At 35.9% G+C, this 17,748-nt stretch overlaps 1 protein-coding gene across 3 annotated transcripts in view; it reads right to left on the bottom strand.

Moving 5' to 3' along the window:
- The window catches only part of CEP128 (centrosomal protein 128), a 313,428-nt gene that overhangs the window by 30,849 nt on the left and 264,831 nt on the right, over positions 1-17,748 (bottom strand). For 2 of the 3 annotated variants that reach the window (XM_084891426.1, XM_084891427.1), the window contains one exon: positions 12,985-13,008. The exons of the other annotated variant lie outside the window; for it this stretch is intronic. In XM_084891426.1, the coding sequence (XP_084747552.1) occupies positions 12,985-13,008 (24 nt within the window). The remainder of the gene's footprint in view (positions 1-12,984; positions 13,009-17,748) is intronic. 3 annotated transcript variants of the gene reach the window in all.

Here is a 17,748-nt window from a genome sequence, read left to right as displayed (position 1 = left end):
TTCCAATTTTTCATTAACTGTTTTCTCACCCTATTTAATTGGAAATTTTTAAATATGAGGATTATGCCTTGCTGTTCTTTGTATCTATGTTGTTAACACATAATAAATAAATAAATATTTATTTGCTTCACAGTCATCTAGTAGTTCTACACATGAAATGCTATTTTAAAAATTTGCTACGTGAAAGATTGGATAATTTGCATTTGATTTAAGAATAATCCCATATGCTGCTAAGTAAATCTAAGTGTGTAAATTCTGCGATACACTGTAAATGAAATAATGACAGTGCAATAATTAAGATTAAATTATGTGAGGACTCCTGCTCCCCACATTTTCATAGGATATTCTAGGAAAAAACACCCATGAGAAGTATCAATGAGAAAGATTAAATTTGAAATATTTTATATTGTTTTCCCTGCCATCTCCCTCCCCCGCTCTGCCACCAAACTTCAATTGGAGACCAAAGGGGAGAGCTTTGCTCTATATTATTTTTAAGAAGATACAGACATAGGTACATATCTCAAAATCATTTAAAGCCCTACTTGAAGCATATACACTCTCTCTCTCAGACTTAGAGGAAATCCAGTGCTTTAAAGAACTTTCTGGAAATGCAAACAAGATGACTATGATAGTGAAAACTGGGTCTATCAAATGTACCATAGTATCACTTGATGTTCATTGTAACTTGCACACTGTGAGGACCACAGGAGATTCATTTGTAACAAAAGCAAATAAACAACTAAAAACAAAAAGGTGGAACTACAGAAGGGCAGTTTGCTCCCAGATCCTGGACCACAACAATGTACTTTTGCTTAATTTTTAGTATATCAGGAAAATCAGTAGTTGCCATTTACTAGTATTATTGCATTCCAAGTTTTTAAACAAATAATTTAGCTGCTGATAAATAATTTGGAGAAAATAGAGTAAAAATAACTTTACTGGACATTTTAATGAGAATTGAAGCATATTACACATTCTCTTGGTTTGAAAATATGACTGCTATGGACCACTGAAAAACCATCATTCACAATCCTGGAAAACACCATTTTCCAAATTCTGATTCCAGATTTCAAATGTGTTTCTAATGAGTTCCAGTTTATTATCACTTTACTTCTGGTTCGTTCTTCTTGCACTTGCATCTTCAAAACACAGTATTTCTGAAACTGTGACAGCTCCTAATATTTTTAAATTGATAAGGCCATCTTCTTTACTGAATAATTTATTTTTCATTTTCAGATTTCTAAGCATGAGTGGCCCAATGAAAATTTTCATTGCTATAACATTTTTTCTTTCCAATCACATTTTTATAAATTTGATTTTAATATTTGCCCACTTAGAAACCATATGAAGTTAATCTTGGTGCACAAACATAAAAGATGAACGAGTGCATTCTTTTAGCAAAATGGGCTGGTTCAGGCTCTTGTTGCAAAATACTGCATGATGAAGTCCTTCTTGTTGAATAGCTAACAGGATGAGAGTTTCCAATTTCCTTTTTGTCTTTAGAAATATAGTGTTCATCATTGTTTCTTGAGTTTGCAAAAATTCATCTAGGATATTATCATTTGAAGACTCATAAGTTGACTTTTTACTTATATAATCACTTTCATCATCATCATTAGTATCTAAGGTACCACTGTCTGTCTCTTTATATTCATCTTATGATTCATCTAATAACTGTGAAATGTCTTTCTCTGTCAGTTTTCTTTTCTTTGTCATTATGTGGGAAAATGAGAAATTCTGAATTTCAATATGAGTTCAATAAAAGTAATAATAATAATGGAAAAGATTTAAAGACTTCTTCTTGAAAAAGAGTATTATATTTTGTTGGAAGGTACTTCTCCATTGCATTGCTAGATGTCTTGTGATAGTTTTTGTCCCAGAATATCTATTCAAGGATGTCTGTACAGCAAAAAGATTTGGAAATTAGAAACAGTGTCTCCATCTAGGGCAAGAGTTCAATAGGGTTTTCTATAGCTGCCTTTGTAAAATCGGGGGTTGCATAGACCCAGAGTTCATCACATATAACACAAATTCACTGAGTGTGCACCACCACATGGACCCACTTCCACAATGCGCCTACAGGACTTGGGGAGCAAAAGGAACCAATGCAAACATGTAGCTCATGGGGCCTGTTGTACTACAAATAATAAAGTCTTTGGTGTCTTCTCCAGCACTCATGCAAGTGTGCTCAGCTAACTTGGTAGCTTGCAAACAACCTAAAACTCAGATTCTTGGTTCCTGATATATACTGGACAGCACAATAAGTAAGCTGAAATATTATACCATAGTTCACTTATTGTAACATCCTTCTTTGTGGTTCTATTATTCCTTCATTTTCATATTATTTTAGTCTTTTCTAGAAAAACTCAAAACAATTTATGGATAAAATAAAATAATTTCTAGAATTATAAAATAGATAAATGTTTCAACATCAAGATCCATTATGCATCTTAGGTTTATGAAAGGGCTCAACAGACCAATATGGATTTTGCAAGGCAGATGAGTTTTTTCCTATTTTAAAAAAGGAAAATTTCTCTTTGTTCTTTGAGAAATTAAAAAAAAAGAAAGAAATAAAAGTAAAAAAATAAATTCTTACCAAAAGAAATAAAAATCAAGGCTGGGTACAATTGATGCAGTGGTATACAGAAGGATAAACCACCCTAAAAAGGTCTTTCTTTGACTCTTATCTCCCTTTCAGAACCCTCATCATCTTTGTAGTGACGAATTTCTCCTTTCTCTGAGCCTTCCTAAACTATTTTTGTGGGTGTGATATGAAGTATGAGAGTTCATGAAGTGCTTGCCTTACACAGGCTTGCAAAAGGAACTATGCCTCACACTTTGTCCTTTGCATTAAGTAGTTGGTTGTTGCATGTTGAATAGAGAAATGAATAAAAGGTGTATGTGTGAGGGGATTAACAAAAAGTAATAAGAGCAAAAATTAGAAAGGAGAGATGAGGGAGTTGGGTAGTTTACATAATCTTAGTCAACATGCCAAAAGCAAATTGACAAAATTGCCTATTTATCCAATAAATAACTTATTTGCAAAACAACTTAATTGTTTTTTGTCACTGTTCATATAGTTTCCAAAGAAAGTTTTTACAAATTGGTAACTTTGTTAAAATAAGAGAATTAGTGAAGTGGCAAATTCATGACTGGGCAAATTTGCCTTCAAAGTGAGGTATACAGCCGGGACCGGTTTGGCTCAGTGGATAGAGCGTCGGCCTGCGGACTGAAAGGTGCCGGGTTCGATTCCGGGCAAGGGCATGTACCTTGGTTGCGGGCACATTCCCAGTAGGGGGTGTGCAAGAGGCAGCTGATCAATGATTCTCTCTCATCGATGTTTCTAACTCTCTATCCCTCTCTCTTCCTCTCTGTGAAAAATCAATAATATATATATATATTTATTTTTTTTTTTTTTTTAAAGTGAGGTATACAAACTCTTAAGTTTTAATAAGATGCTAAAATTAAGCACCCTAGATTCTTGGAATTTAAGGAAAATGTTTGAGAGAGAACCTTACTACTGTTGTTTTGGTAGATTAGAAAAAAAATACTGGGGATAGAATACATAGTGGTATCAATCAAAAAGACAAGAAATTAATTCAGTGAAAATAAACAGCACCAAATTCAATAGACATGAAGACAGAGGAATACCAGACTCTACAGGGTGGACATTCTTAAAGGGCAGATAGAAGATGGCCAGATGCAGTGATTCTCAACCTTGCCTTCTCATTAGCAATATCTGAGAAGCTTTAAAAAATACCGGGATTTACCCCAGGTCAACTGAATCTGAGGGTGGGAGTGTGTTGAATGAAAATTATTAGGATTATTAAATAAGGACTGTAAATCTAAATTTCTCAGAGCTGAACTTTGAAAAAACGGAGTTGAATTTTGGAGGTGAAATCTGTATAACATAGAGTGCCAAGATACATAACCAGCATCGCACAACTAGGATGAAAATTCAAATGTCCGGAGTAATGAGCCAAAACTTTCCAGTCTATATCCTGCTCTTGAGACTGGTGAAGGTGATGCATACATAAAGAGAGACTATTTTTAAAAATTAGGAAAGGACTTTTTGAACCACTATCGCGCTTGGTACTCTCAGCAACCTGTGAGATAAACAAGACAAGCATTGGACATACTTTAGGGATCACAGAAATTGGGCTCAGAGAGATTCAGTGAGTTGTCCATGTCAAAGTGCCAGGACTCACAACCAGGTCTGCTAACTCCCGGCCCACCACGCCCAGATTATTCTCTAAGAAATCTGGAGTTCACCTGGCTTTTTCCTTACCCTCTCACTCAACCCCAACATGTCTTAGAACAAATGCATTCTTCTTCAAGGAAAAACTAGTGTCTAATGAGGAGCTCTGAGGTATTACTAGGCAAAACAAGTTCTGAGAAATAAAGAATAAAGATGAAAACAAGAAGTTCTCTGAAAAGACGTAAAGGGAGTACTTTATAGAATCCAAGTGTTTTAAGACAGTGAATTATCTTTCATATGCTTCTATGGTTAACATCTAAGGACAGTAACACAAGCATATCAAAGACATCCCACTTGCCTTTGCTGTGCATACAGGGAGAGAGTGAGATGCTAATAGAGAAACACATTGAAGAAGCTCTAGAAAACCATTTATGGAACACCAGCTATGCAAAATAATTAAGAACAGAGCCTAAAGAGAATAATGGGAAGGGAAGGGCTATTTTGATGGTTTAGCCTTTTACTCTTTGATGTTTAAATACAATGTAATTGGGGCAATGATAGGTTGAAATCATTTACTAATGTTAAATAATTAACATAAAACAACTTTGGCTATTTATATTAACAGTGCTAATAATGAAAATTTATATCCTCCCTAGCCTTTCATCTGAGATCAAAGTTTATTATTAAAAGCCCTTAAATTTTATAAACACTATGTGAATGGAATTAGAGCTGGTATACAGATGCATGATAAAAAACATAGACTGAAGCTTTTAATATCACTGAGCAAGCTCAAGACAGGACTGGTAAGGCAACCTAGGGACATGCCAACTCTCCAACATTCAAAATGAAGAAAACCAGATCAAAGTGGCTTTATGAAACTCCTTTTACCACTGAGTTGAGGGCATGTTCTGACAATTCTGAATAGGGTCCAAGAATATCAGTGTCCTATTTACGAGTCTACTTCTTGTCCTGCTAGAGGTAAATATGGAATCTGGTTGCTACTTATCTTCCTCTTCGCTTTCTGTAATTCATTAGACACTTGTAAGGCGTTCCTGGCTTATGTCTTCATTACTCTCACCAGTCACAAGTGCAATATGTGGAATGAAAAGAACACTGTGCCACTAATAAAAAGAACACTATGTCTATTTGCAAATCACACTTGACAATTAAAAAACTACTCCATTTTTCTCACCTATTGGGTGAGGGATTTTCACATGAATCTCTAAGAATCCTTCAAATTGTAACATTACCTAAAACTTGAGATCCATGGCAGCATGGACCTAATCTGCCATATGCCCTTGGACATATTGAGACAGGTAGGGATTCAACAAGTATCTGTAATATTCTAATATTATATGGTTAAAATAGTTGATAGCAACTATTGGCAGAGTGGAAATGTTGTGAAGTTTGGATGTTTAAGTCCTCCTAGTCTAGAAAATAGCTTATTAGGGAGAGTACCTTTAAAATATTATCTAGTCAAGCTCAAGCATTTAAAAAAAAAAAAAAAAAAGGAAATTAAAGGGTAGAGAGTTTAAGCAACTTGCCTAGGGTTCTGGGCCAGAATTTGGCAGAGATACAACCGAACCTAGCTTTTCTGACTCTCAATCTATTTAAGCTAGGCATATAATTTCAACTGAAACTTATATGTCATTAAAATTAGATGCATACAATGAAAATTCTCCAAATCACCTTCTCATTTGAAGACTACTTCAAAAATGTGTGCAACATACATTTTTCCCACCAATTGTATGGATATTGAGGGTGTAATACTGATACTTTGTTTTATTGTTAAGGTGGGATCTTAAAAAACAACTTCATATATAATTACTCTGGGATTTCACCCAGATATTCTCTCTTGAATAGAACAGAAAGCAAGCTCCTATATAGACTATTTTTCAGAAAGATACCCACTGTGTTTTACAAAATACACTCATATTATCTCCACAATATAAAGCATGAGCTTTGTACCCGGAGAATGTGTTATGTCACTGATAGTGCTTAGAACAGAACTATTAAAATGCATTACCAAGCAAGGCAGTTAGACGGGCAGCATGACTACTGATCAGCATCAAACATGAAACTGCCAGTCTGACCTCCAAACACTGAGCAATTCAATAATACTAAATTCATCAGCTGGGGAAGCCACATTCATTATGTAACTTCTCCATGATATCTTCCCTGACTCACAGGTTTTATGAAAAATGGACAAGGCTGTAAGAAACCAGTTCTGCAGGCTGAATTCTTACATTTTTTCATTGGTCATCACCCTTTGCCACAAGGTTAGCAACTCTGAATAAAGAGCCTACTTGTTTTAAGTAGCATTGTCTTCATAGGACCATAAGCACCATCATGCTGTAGAAATTTAACCCTTTGAAGATGACCCCATTATTGGAAAACATACATATTTTAATACTGACTAACCCAGAATACAAGCTCTGTGTTTTGGGGCCAGGTGGTGAAAGGAGAATGTCTAGATTGTGGCAAGCAAGATCCCTCATGAGAGATTCATGAGGATATTCCGCTTGCCCTCGATGTGAATATACAGAAGGTAGGCTAACATTGGAGCAATGGGAAACTTGGCAGAACGGGCAGGACAGGGTTTGTGCAAAACCCTTTTCCGGTTTCAGTTTGAATGGGTTCCCAGGAAGTGTCAAGTTCGAACAAATCCAAAATTTTACAATGTAGCTCAGCCAAGACCGCTGAGATTCACCTGATTCTGGGTCAAAACTGTACAGAGCACACTGCGTTTTCTTTGGTGGGAAGCCAATCTGACTGAACTTTTCAGGCAACCTCAATGAGAGGCAAGTAGCCTTGGCAAAACCCAAAATGAACCTAACTTGATCTTCGGTTTTGAAACAGTAGATTCTGGCTTTATAAAGAAATAAAGGCAAGTTTTACTTAGCTTCAATATTCTTACAAATACTTAGAAGAGGCAAATAAATTATTGCAAATAATTTATGGTTACTTGGCCAGATTTACATACTCAAGTCAGTTATTTCCTGAGCTTAATGGGGACACCATAGTAAGTACATTAACTCTATTGGGCCCATGCACTCCTAAGTGCCCCAGAGCAGTATTTAGTGCCCTAACAAACAATAACAATCCTTCTTCAGTAACTCTCCCTGTAGAGTAAACTGCACATGTAGCCGGATAAACACAATTAGTAGGCAGATCCAGGACAGGCAAAATAAAAACTCCAGCCCAGCCTACATGGTTCAGTGGCTGAGCACCAACCTATGAACCAGTAGTTCAAGGTTCAATTCTGGGTCAGGGCACATGCTCTGTTGCAGGCTAGATGCCCAGTGAGGGTCTTATAGGAGTAGGCCAATCAATGATTCTATCTCATCATGGAGGTTTCTCTTTCTCCCTCCCTCTCCCTTCCTCTCTGAAATCAATAAAAATATATTTAAAAATAAATAAATAAAAACCCCAACAACCATTGTCTATTCTATTGGCAAACATGTGAAATAAGAGTATATATAGTATTACTTAGTAATTTCCATAGAGACATATTGGCATACTCCTGTCCTTGGGGCACCGAGATCTAAAATATAACTGACATGCACAGTTCAAATCTGTCACCATTAATATTAGCTGAAGGAATCCTATAGAGATATATCAGGGGTCTTCAAATTACGGCCCGCGGGCCACATGCGGCCCGCAGAGGAGTCTGATTCGGCCAGCCAGGTTTTTTGGGCAGTGAGCGCAGCCGAGGTGTTACAGTAGGAATTAGTAGTTCATATAGTCCGGCCCTCCAGCTCTCTGAGGGACCGTGATCTGGCCCCCACTTTAAAAAGTTTGAGGACCCCTGAATATATGAAAGACTCTAACAGGCTTTTAAAAATAAAAATCATATTTCTAAAAGTTTTCCAATGTTTTGTAATTTTTCTTAGCACAGGCACATTTATGTATGCTTTTCTCCCTATAGTTACAGGTTAGCATTTATCCTGTAAATAGTATTATCTCTGTAAGTATACACTGAAAATAAGGAAGATTAGATTATTTAAAGTAACTTTATTTTGAGAAGCTGATGAAGCACTGAAATATTGCAAATATATAATTACACATTTGCTCTAAGTCAATGGTTTTCAAATATTCCAGTAGATATTCCCTAAATAATTTTTTAAACTTTGTATCTACCTTGTCTCCCCTCCCCCCCATTTTTAAGTTGTCTAAATGTTTTCATCATAAGTTTAGGTAGTTTCAAAGAATAAAATTTCTGTAATACTACAAATATCTTCAAATAAAAATCATATTACTCCTATAATCTTACTCAGTGAATTTAAAATAGCTTAATAATTTGTTACCACCATTTATCCACTTAGAAAATAACTAATATCCTCTTTAAAAGATGGACATTCTATATTGTTCCTTTTCCTTGAATTTATTTCCAGCCTTTTTTTCTTACAGACTGTTATTCTAATATGAAATACGTTTATGCTTGCAAGACTTTTTAATGGCTATCTTATCATACCACACACATCCTTCTCTGTAAAAGAAAAAAGTATATACACAGAAAAAAACTGATTTTTTAAGCATTCTCTGACAATAATGCTCTAAGGGTTATATGATTAATTTATTATTAAAATTAACATTAAGTATTAAATTTTGAGAAAAAATATATTAAATTAAAAAAACAAACATAAATCTTCCAAAAATATGTCTTAATGGGATGGGTATAGTTTCCCATTTGTTCTCTTGCACTGAATTAGCTCATGTATTCAGATGTCAATGCTAATTTTTGTTTAAAGATGACAGGGTTCTCTTTGAGACAGTATGGAGGGTCCTGGAGAGTATTATGCTAAATGAAATAATGAGTCAGAGAAAGACAAGTATCACATGATCTCACTCATATGTGGAATCTAATAAACAAAAAAATGAACTGGTGAACAAAATAGATCCAGAGGCAAAGAAGCATGGAACAAATTGTCGAATCTCAAAGGGAAGGTGGGGGTGGGAAGAGATCAACCAAAGAACATGTATGCATATATGCATAACCCCTGGACACAGATAATAGATCGGTGAAGGCCTGGGGCGGGAGTGTTTAAGGAGGGAAAAGGGGAACATATGTAATATTTTCCACAATAAATATTAAAAATATAAAATAAAGAAGACAGGGTTCAATATCATATATATTTTTTTGTTTCCACAGATTTAATCCCTGAAAAATATTATTTACATAAATAAGTACGAAATTGAAAATAGTTTTGCTGTAACAATGACACTCAATTTCTTGAATGCCTTCCTAGTTTTATGCAAAGATTACATAGTGATCTGTCATCAAAAATTAATTTTAATGCCCTATTAACTCAATTAAGTCCTCCCTTAAATTTTGTTGAAAGCAAAGAATTAGAACCCACTTGATCTGCCAAAGAATTGTAATGTAGTTATTAAAGTCATCCATTTTCGGTTTCTGGAAAGAATATAAAAAAAGACTTTATTTACCAAGACCTGTCAAATAACTAAAACTGTTCTTTCACCTAGATGTATTTCATAAGAATATGTATGCATAGCCCATGGGGAGCTGGCTTGAGATGGCAAAATCTTAAGTTGCCTCCTGGTTGGCACCCGGAAGTGTTTTGGCTATTCTAGAGTATTCTATATAATAAAAGCCTATGTGGTTTCACATGACATCATCACAAGATGGATACCACAAGATGGCCGGCAGGGGAGGGCAGTTGGGGGCAACCAGACCTGCAGGGGAGGGCAGTTGGGATCAAACAGGCCAGCAGGGGAGGGCATTTGGGGGCAACCAGACCTGCAGGGGAGGGCAGTTGGGGTCAATTGAGCCAGCAGCAGAGTGGCCAGGGGCAATCAGGTTGGCAGGCAAAAGCAGTTAGGAGTAACCAGGCAGGCAAGCAGTTAGGAGCCAGCAGTCCTGGATTGTGAGAAGGATAGCCAACTGCCACCAGTCAGACATACCCCACTTTGGAGAAGGTGCAGGCCAGGCAGAGGGATATCCCCTGCCTGTTCATGAATTTCGTGCACCAGGCCTCTAGTTTTCTCTATAAAGGACTTGCATATTTGTCTTGCTGTTGTGAGACCTTTTCCCTCTGAGCTTTGCATTTTTTGTCACTTTGTATTCCTATACTTTTAATTACATTTTCTCAGTGCTGATGCAGGAGTGAGAAGTAAAATGGGCTTTCTCATACTGGTTTTTCTCAAACATACAGTTAAATATTTATTATTTCATTCTACAATGTTTATTGGTTGTCCACTACACATCAGGAATTTTTGTCAGGCCCTGGGGATGCATTTGCAAGTAAAATGTCATTTCTAACCCAGGAAACTGGCCTGCTAGTGAAAGAGGAAAAGGACAAGTTGAAGAAGAGGAGGAAAAATGCACATATGGTTGTGACCTAGGCACAGAGATAATTGGTGACAAGACAAATCAAGTTGCTCATTATGATAAAAAGATCATCTTATCCTTTATAAGGTATTATAATTACTGAATTTATAAAATCAATCTTCTATGAATATTCCTAATTGGATGATGGAAATCCAGATTTTACATTCAATGGATTATATACTCTTAAGATCAGACCACACCAATGTAGACCACCAGCACTGTTCTATGGTTTAAGTGCTGAATAGCAAGAGAATAATAAATGACCCAGAGATAGTTTTCAGCAGCTGATTTTATGAACTATAAAATACTTTCCCAGTTGAGCAGTCTAACCAGTGCATTAAATCTGCTCCTTCCAACACCATGTGAAAGTCAAAGGGCCTCATAATATTTGAGCATTAACATTAATACTGAGCATTTTCATTTTTATGGTTTTACTTAATTACTTCAAATTAAATCCATCTTGAGAAAACTGCCATTGTAAAAAAACCTACTCCATTTAATTAATTTTATTTTTCTCATGATGACTTTTTATTTTTACCCTGATTCCTAAAGGAACCCTTAAAATAAGGCATTTATCATTTTACTCCATAGTATTTTTAGCAAAGAGATTATATAAATAAGAAAGACTAACAAATTCTTTTTTATTATTGTCTAAAGTTTTAAGACTAACAAATTCTAATAAAAGTTATGGTCCAAGTGTTATTATTAATGTAATTTTCAGTTTTGTGTGGTATACTGGTATAATTAAAATGTTTAAATAAGAAACAACAGCAATCCCATAATGACAGCGATAACCTGACATATGTTTGGTCCTAAATATTTTCCCATGTACCTTCTGTCTTAATTCTCACAATCTGATATAACAAGTTTACTTACAACCATATTTACACATGAAGGAATCAAGGAACAAGTGACTTGGTGAATGTTGTATGAGTGGCATTTTGTATGCTGACCTCAAGTCCTCAAACTCAAAATTTCTGTTTTTGTTCATACTTTTAAAAAGAGCATTTAGTTCATAAGCCAAATCCTGTTGGCAAGACACCCCCTAAGGTTAAGTAAAATATATGTGGAAGAACACTAAACATTTTATTCACCTACAATGTCATCATACTGAAACTGAGAAGGTCAGTGTACTTTCCAAATGGCCCAGTTAAATCTAAGGAATAGCTTATTTACCCACTGGGTCTGGACACTGTCAATCAAAATCTCTTGTTTACCCAGGATTAAAGTGTGCTCCATTAGCATCTTTCCATTCCTCATACTCACAAAATAACTATTTTATTCTTCATTAGCCTTATTGTTTAAGGTTTTATTTTTTCTTCGTTAAAAAACACAAAAAGATAAAATTAAAATCACAACTAGTCCCACATCACTCTTAATATTTTGTGTGTTTCCTTAAAATCTTCTTCTTAAAACGAAAATATGTATATTTGACACTTGCATCATGCTCCCCATTATACTTTCAAATAACACTATTTCCCCCCACATGATGCCGTGGCAATATTTACTTTTTAAAATATGACTTTCTATGGCTGAATAATATTTCATCATAAAATGGTACCATTCACTTATTTTACTATACTTCTAATTCACATAGTTTTTATTATTAAAATGTTAAAAAATAATATAACCATATTTTATAACACTTTTAAAAAAGAAGAAATGAAATCAAAGCCCTAATTCTTATCTAACAAGTTATTTTTCTGAGTTTTGATCACTCTTATATTACTTTTTCATCTGCCTATCATTATATGTTATCATTAAAGTGCATATGATTTTGTATCTTGAACTTGTTTCCATTTAACATTGTATTATAAGCTTTTTCCATAACCACTATGGCACAGTGGGTAGAAATTCCACATTAAATCTAACCATTATATTGTCAAAAAATAAGTTCGTCCCCTTTTTATCCTAAAATCACTTAAAATAAATCATTTTGCAATAAATATTGCAAGCATGTGGTCTTTACATTCAGGCACTTAAAAATATTTCTTAGTTCCTGCAGGCAAAATTATTGAGAAAAAGACTGACCATCTTTTATCACTATTTGGATATTAGTGAAAATGATGTAAAAAATATTAAAGCTGATTATCTTATCTGAACTTCAAAGCATATATGGCATTCTGATGTCAATTTTTTATCCACCAGTCTTTTTAGGGATTGAAAAATATAGAAGCATACAGGGCACTGATTATATAGACTAATTACGTTTTCCTTAGCAAATCTTAGCATAATTGTTTTTACTAATTAAAAAAATTTTTAAAAGTCTGCATCCACATACCTTTCACGTATAGTTTAGCTTATTTTCCCCTTTGAGTCTTAGATGTAGTGTTAAAAAATGTTTTCTAGAGCTGCTTCCTTTGGGGAGTGCTCTGACATCCACATCAGGACCCTGCGGAAATTCTGATAGAAGGAAGAAGAAAATGCCCCAACTTACCATTTCTAACACATTTACACGGTCCTGCAAATAAAGCATAATATATCATTATAAAAGCAAAGCTACTAAGATCATTTCAAGTTTACTTAATTTTCAAATTTTCTTTTTATTCTCTGTTACTAATAATTTGTTTTTAAAATGTAAAAACTGAAAACTCAGGGTGACCTCTGCAATAGAATCAGTCACAAAAGGATCATTGTGCTTTTCCTCATCTCTGCAGGACTTAGGACTCCAGGGTTTAATTTAGCAGTAAATACCATATATTCACATATAATTGCTAAGTTGAATAGACTTTACCTCTTTTGCATTGGTACATTTATCTACTTAAGGATATATAATATTAGATACATTTGAATATATGAACCATGACTAAACAATAGTAGTGATATAAAAAAGAAATTTAGTAATATATCAGCTCTCAATTAGGTGTATAGCACAAAGTTTGATCTCACAGGAAGGTAAAGTTCAGACATAAGAATGCTTCATCAAATGAAATTAATAAGCAAATTATTCATTAAAACAAAGCAGGAAAAATAAATAAGGAATATATGTCACATATAACCAGTCCTGAACCTAGATGAGTCTTTATCATTTATGGTATCTTAGAAGGTTTCACAGAAATAGCAGTTTTAAAAAGGGTTATTGACAATAATACTTAACAAGTTAAAATATCAGGGAAATGACGGCATTTTCAATCCAATCGTTGTATTCTCAACCTTATCAGAGCTGATGGCTATAGACAGGGAGTTTTTGCTAAATACAGAAGCTGAATTTGACAAGGAGGAGAGTCTGAAGATTTAAGAAAGTGGAAAGCCATCCTTTCTAGGAAGGTCAAGGCGGTTTTCCTTTCCTTTCTTTCATTTTAAGCACTGGATGAGACATATGAAATCTGGATTTGTTTGTTTGTTTGTGTGATCAAATTAATCCTTTAGTCCTAAGAGGGAAAGGAGCAGGTATGGTGCAGAGAGCCACTCGGCTCAGGTCCCCTGTGACTACTGGGACCACCATGGGCCCACGACACGAAGGAGCAAAAAGAACCCGGCCCTCACCTCCTTTCTTCCAGCCTCCCCTAACACAGCCTTGCTCTAAGGCAAGTGGTTCTCAGCCTTTCTAATGCCGCGACCCTTTACAGTTCCTCATGTTGTGGTGACCTCCAAACATAAAATTATATTCGTTGCTACTTCATAACTGTAATTTTGCTAAAGCTAATGAATCGTAATGTAAATATCTGAGTTTTCTGAACCCTGCTAGCGGTTCTCAACCTGTGGTCACCTAAGACCATCGGAAAAAACAAGTATTTACGTTACGATTTATTAAGAGTAGCAAAATTACAGTTATGAAGTAGCAACAAAAATAATTTTATGGTTGGGGGTCCACCACAACATGAGGAACTGTATTAAAGGGTCACAGCATTAGAAAGGTTGAGAACCACTGCTCTAAGGGCTTCTTTTGCAACCCAACCTCCATGCTCAAACTGGGAGACTGAGCTGTACATTTCTACCCTTTAAACATTTGGCTACATGGGCAGGAGTTAAACGAATCAATTATGCAAAATCAGCCCAAAGCAGATGATTTTAAACAATATAACCTGTTCAATCACATTTTGCTGGCACACTTGAGAGAACTTCACCCTTGAACCCAAAGAGTCATGACTTTAACTGCTATTTTGTTGGTGACTTATGCACTGTCACATTTGAGTGCTTCATAATAACTGCATACAATGCCTCAAGTGGGCTTTGATCTGTTGCTGCCAGGCATCTATTCACAGTGTATCTGGACAAAACCATTGAGCAATGCTTTATCATCCTTGTGAAAAGAACAGAACCTCATTAGATGCCTTATAGAGACAGAAACAGACTTTGTACCACAGCATATCTATGTGAAACATCTCAGAAGGCTCCAAATATTCACAGCCATTGTTTGGGCCTTAAGTTTTCCCCAGGCCATATGTTTATGGGCACACATTACTTAGGATTATCATGTTTTAAAAGCATACATACAGCTAGTTTGAAATCAGTAATTTCATGATGCCAAAGCAGTAGGATTAAATTAAATATGCCTATCTTAATTCAGATCTCAGTACGTGATAAAGATTAACTGATAAAATATATGTAATAATCTTCATGTCACTAAAATATTTGTTATAGGATTTTATTTTATTTTTTACATATATTTTATTGATTTTTTACAGAGTGGAAGGGAGAGGGATAGAGAGCCAGAAACATCCGTGAGAGAGAAACATCAATCAGCTGTCTCCTGTACACTGTCCAGTTACAACGGATAATGCTAACTATTCTCATCATATTACATATACTTGAATTTCTAAGGAAAAATAATACTGCTAGACATATCGTTTTGTCTAGTTGACAGATCAAGTAAACAGAGTTCTATTCTGGAAGGTATATAGCATATGTACTATAAAATATGCATTTTATTAAAAATAGTCAGGAATATAAAGGACAGCACAGGAAATATAGTCAATTACATTATAATATGTATACATGGTATCAAATGGGGACTAGATTTATGGCGGTTCACCTTGTAAAGTATATAAATGTCTAGATATTATGCTGTACACTTACTATAATATTGTATATAAATTGCAGCAGAAAAAAATTTAAGTTTTAATAAATATGTACTTTAACTTTTCATGATAAAGTTAGTAACTTGCCTTGAGCTGCATATATTCCTTTGCTACTTTACTAATGAACCAAGACAAATTCATTAGCATCTTTGGAGATGGGCAAAAATTTGGAGGCTAAGTTAGGAAATGAGCACTAAACAGTTTATTTGATTCTGCTGAGCCAATCAATTAGACACATTGATTTCTAAATTCCATTTAAGTGAAGAACTAGAAGCTTCAAAGGCCTAAATAATCAGAGCTCCTCTGCCTTTGGTAAGTAGAGTTGAACAGGTTTAGTGACTTCAATTTATCACAAGAATGCAGCATTTACAAGAATGCTTTACATATATTCATTAGCATATTTAAAAAGCACAATACTGGCAGGAAAATATAATAAGAGTTTCTATCCCTTCTAAGGCTAAGAAACTTTGAGTATAAAATAATTCTGTAAACTTCTCTGGGACTGCAGGTCAATGACAGACACATGATTTATAAAAGAAAAACCCACAAAGGGGACTTCCTGCCATCACTGCTGTAAAAGCACAAAGCCTCTCTTCTGGAAGAAACACCACCTGGCTTTACCCAGAACAATCACTGCTCGGCATTCTTCCTGTCAATGCTAACTGTCTCATCATCCACACTCACACTTCACTGCTATTTCCTCCATGTCTGCTATAAAATGAAATGCAAATATGTCCCTTTCTCCTCCATGCATTTCCACGTGGCAGTCCATTACGTTTGACAAACTGGCAATCATTTCAAATGTATTTCTTTCCAAGCTTCATGATATTAAATGAAAGCGAAGGTTTTTATTAACCACCGCCACACAAAAATAAATTAAAAAATTAAAAAAAAATCAGTGTTTGGTGATTTAAAATAAATAAAAACCAAATAAAGAGATGAAGATCACAAATTACCTCAAGACTGCAAAACAAAAAAGCTATAGAATATAACAAAAGATGGCTCTGAATATACCAAATGAATCGGCACTCTACACATAAAATTATATTTTATTTGGTAAAAGTCAAAGTTACTTTAGACTTGTGAAAAGCTTTAGAATGGGTGGCTTAAACAGGTTGCAGTGGCTTCCCCCTCACCCAGGGTTTGATTTAGCCATCCTATATAATATAATAAGAGAGGAATATGCTATTTATCCATTATACCCTGAGGAGTAATGACCAACTGCATAAAGACCAGATCACGGATCTGCAGGAAAGTGGGGCAGCAAACTATAATACAAGCAGGCCCGTAGAGAGCTACAAAAGGGGGCAGGGCAGCAACATATGAAGGGGGAGGTCGGGTAGCTACAGAAGGGCAGGGCAGTGGGTGGAGAGCTACAGGAGGGCGGGCAGCAACCTACTGGTGCATGGATTCATGCGCAGGGCTACTAGTCTATATATATATATATATATATATATATATATATATATATATATATATATATATATATATATATATATATATAAGTCTAAGTGCCCAGAATGACCAGAATGACTGGTTGCTATGATGCACACTGAACACCAGGAGGCAGATGCTCAACACAGGAGTTTTCCCTGATGATCAGTACACTCCCACGACCAACCTACCCCCGCTGGCCAACCTCCCATAGTCCTTCCACCTGGCCAGCAGGCCCTGATCGCCCAATCAGAGCCTGGCACTGGGCTGGGATGGGAACCAGGATGGGTGGCAGCAGATGCAGCTCCATTTCCCAGGTGGACCGAGGGCCGGCTCTCTCCTTGGGGCTGGAGGCCAACCTCCTGTGCCCCAACGCCCCCTCCCCAGGCTGACAGGCCCTTATTGGCCTGCCACCTGCCTTCCCAGGAGCGGAGTTGTGGCAAGAGAAGAAGGAGGGGGCAGGCAGGGAACCTCTCGGTAGCAGAGTGCTGACGATGGAAGCATCAGCATCCGACATCCATTCCTTCTGCACCTGGCCCGGTGACCGTCACCTCCTCTCTGTCTTGGCCCTGATTGACCTGGCCCTAATCAGCCCTGATTGCAGGCCAGGCCAAGGGACCACAGTGGTACATGGATTTCATGCACTGGGCCTCTAGTCATTAAATATGTGGTTAATTCTTGCACACTCATTTAATTAGCTGCTTATGAGGCCTTTTAATAAACCACTTCAAGGTCCAAAACGACAA

This window comes from Pipistrellus hanaki (genome assembly GCF_964339955.1).
Source record: "Pipistrellus hanaki genome assembly, chromosome: 1".
NCBI classification, from domain to species: domain Eukaryota; kingdom Metazoa; phylum Chordata; class Mammalia; order Chiroptera; family Vespertilionidae; genus Pipistrellus; species Pipistrellus hanaki.
This window is presented reverse-complemented; position numbering and strand designations above follow the sequence as displayed.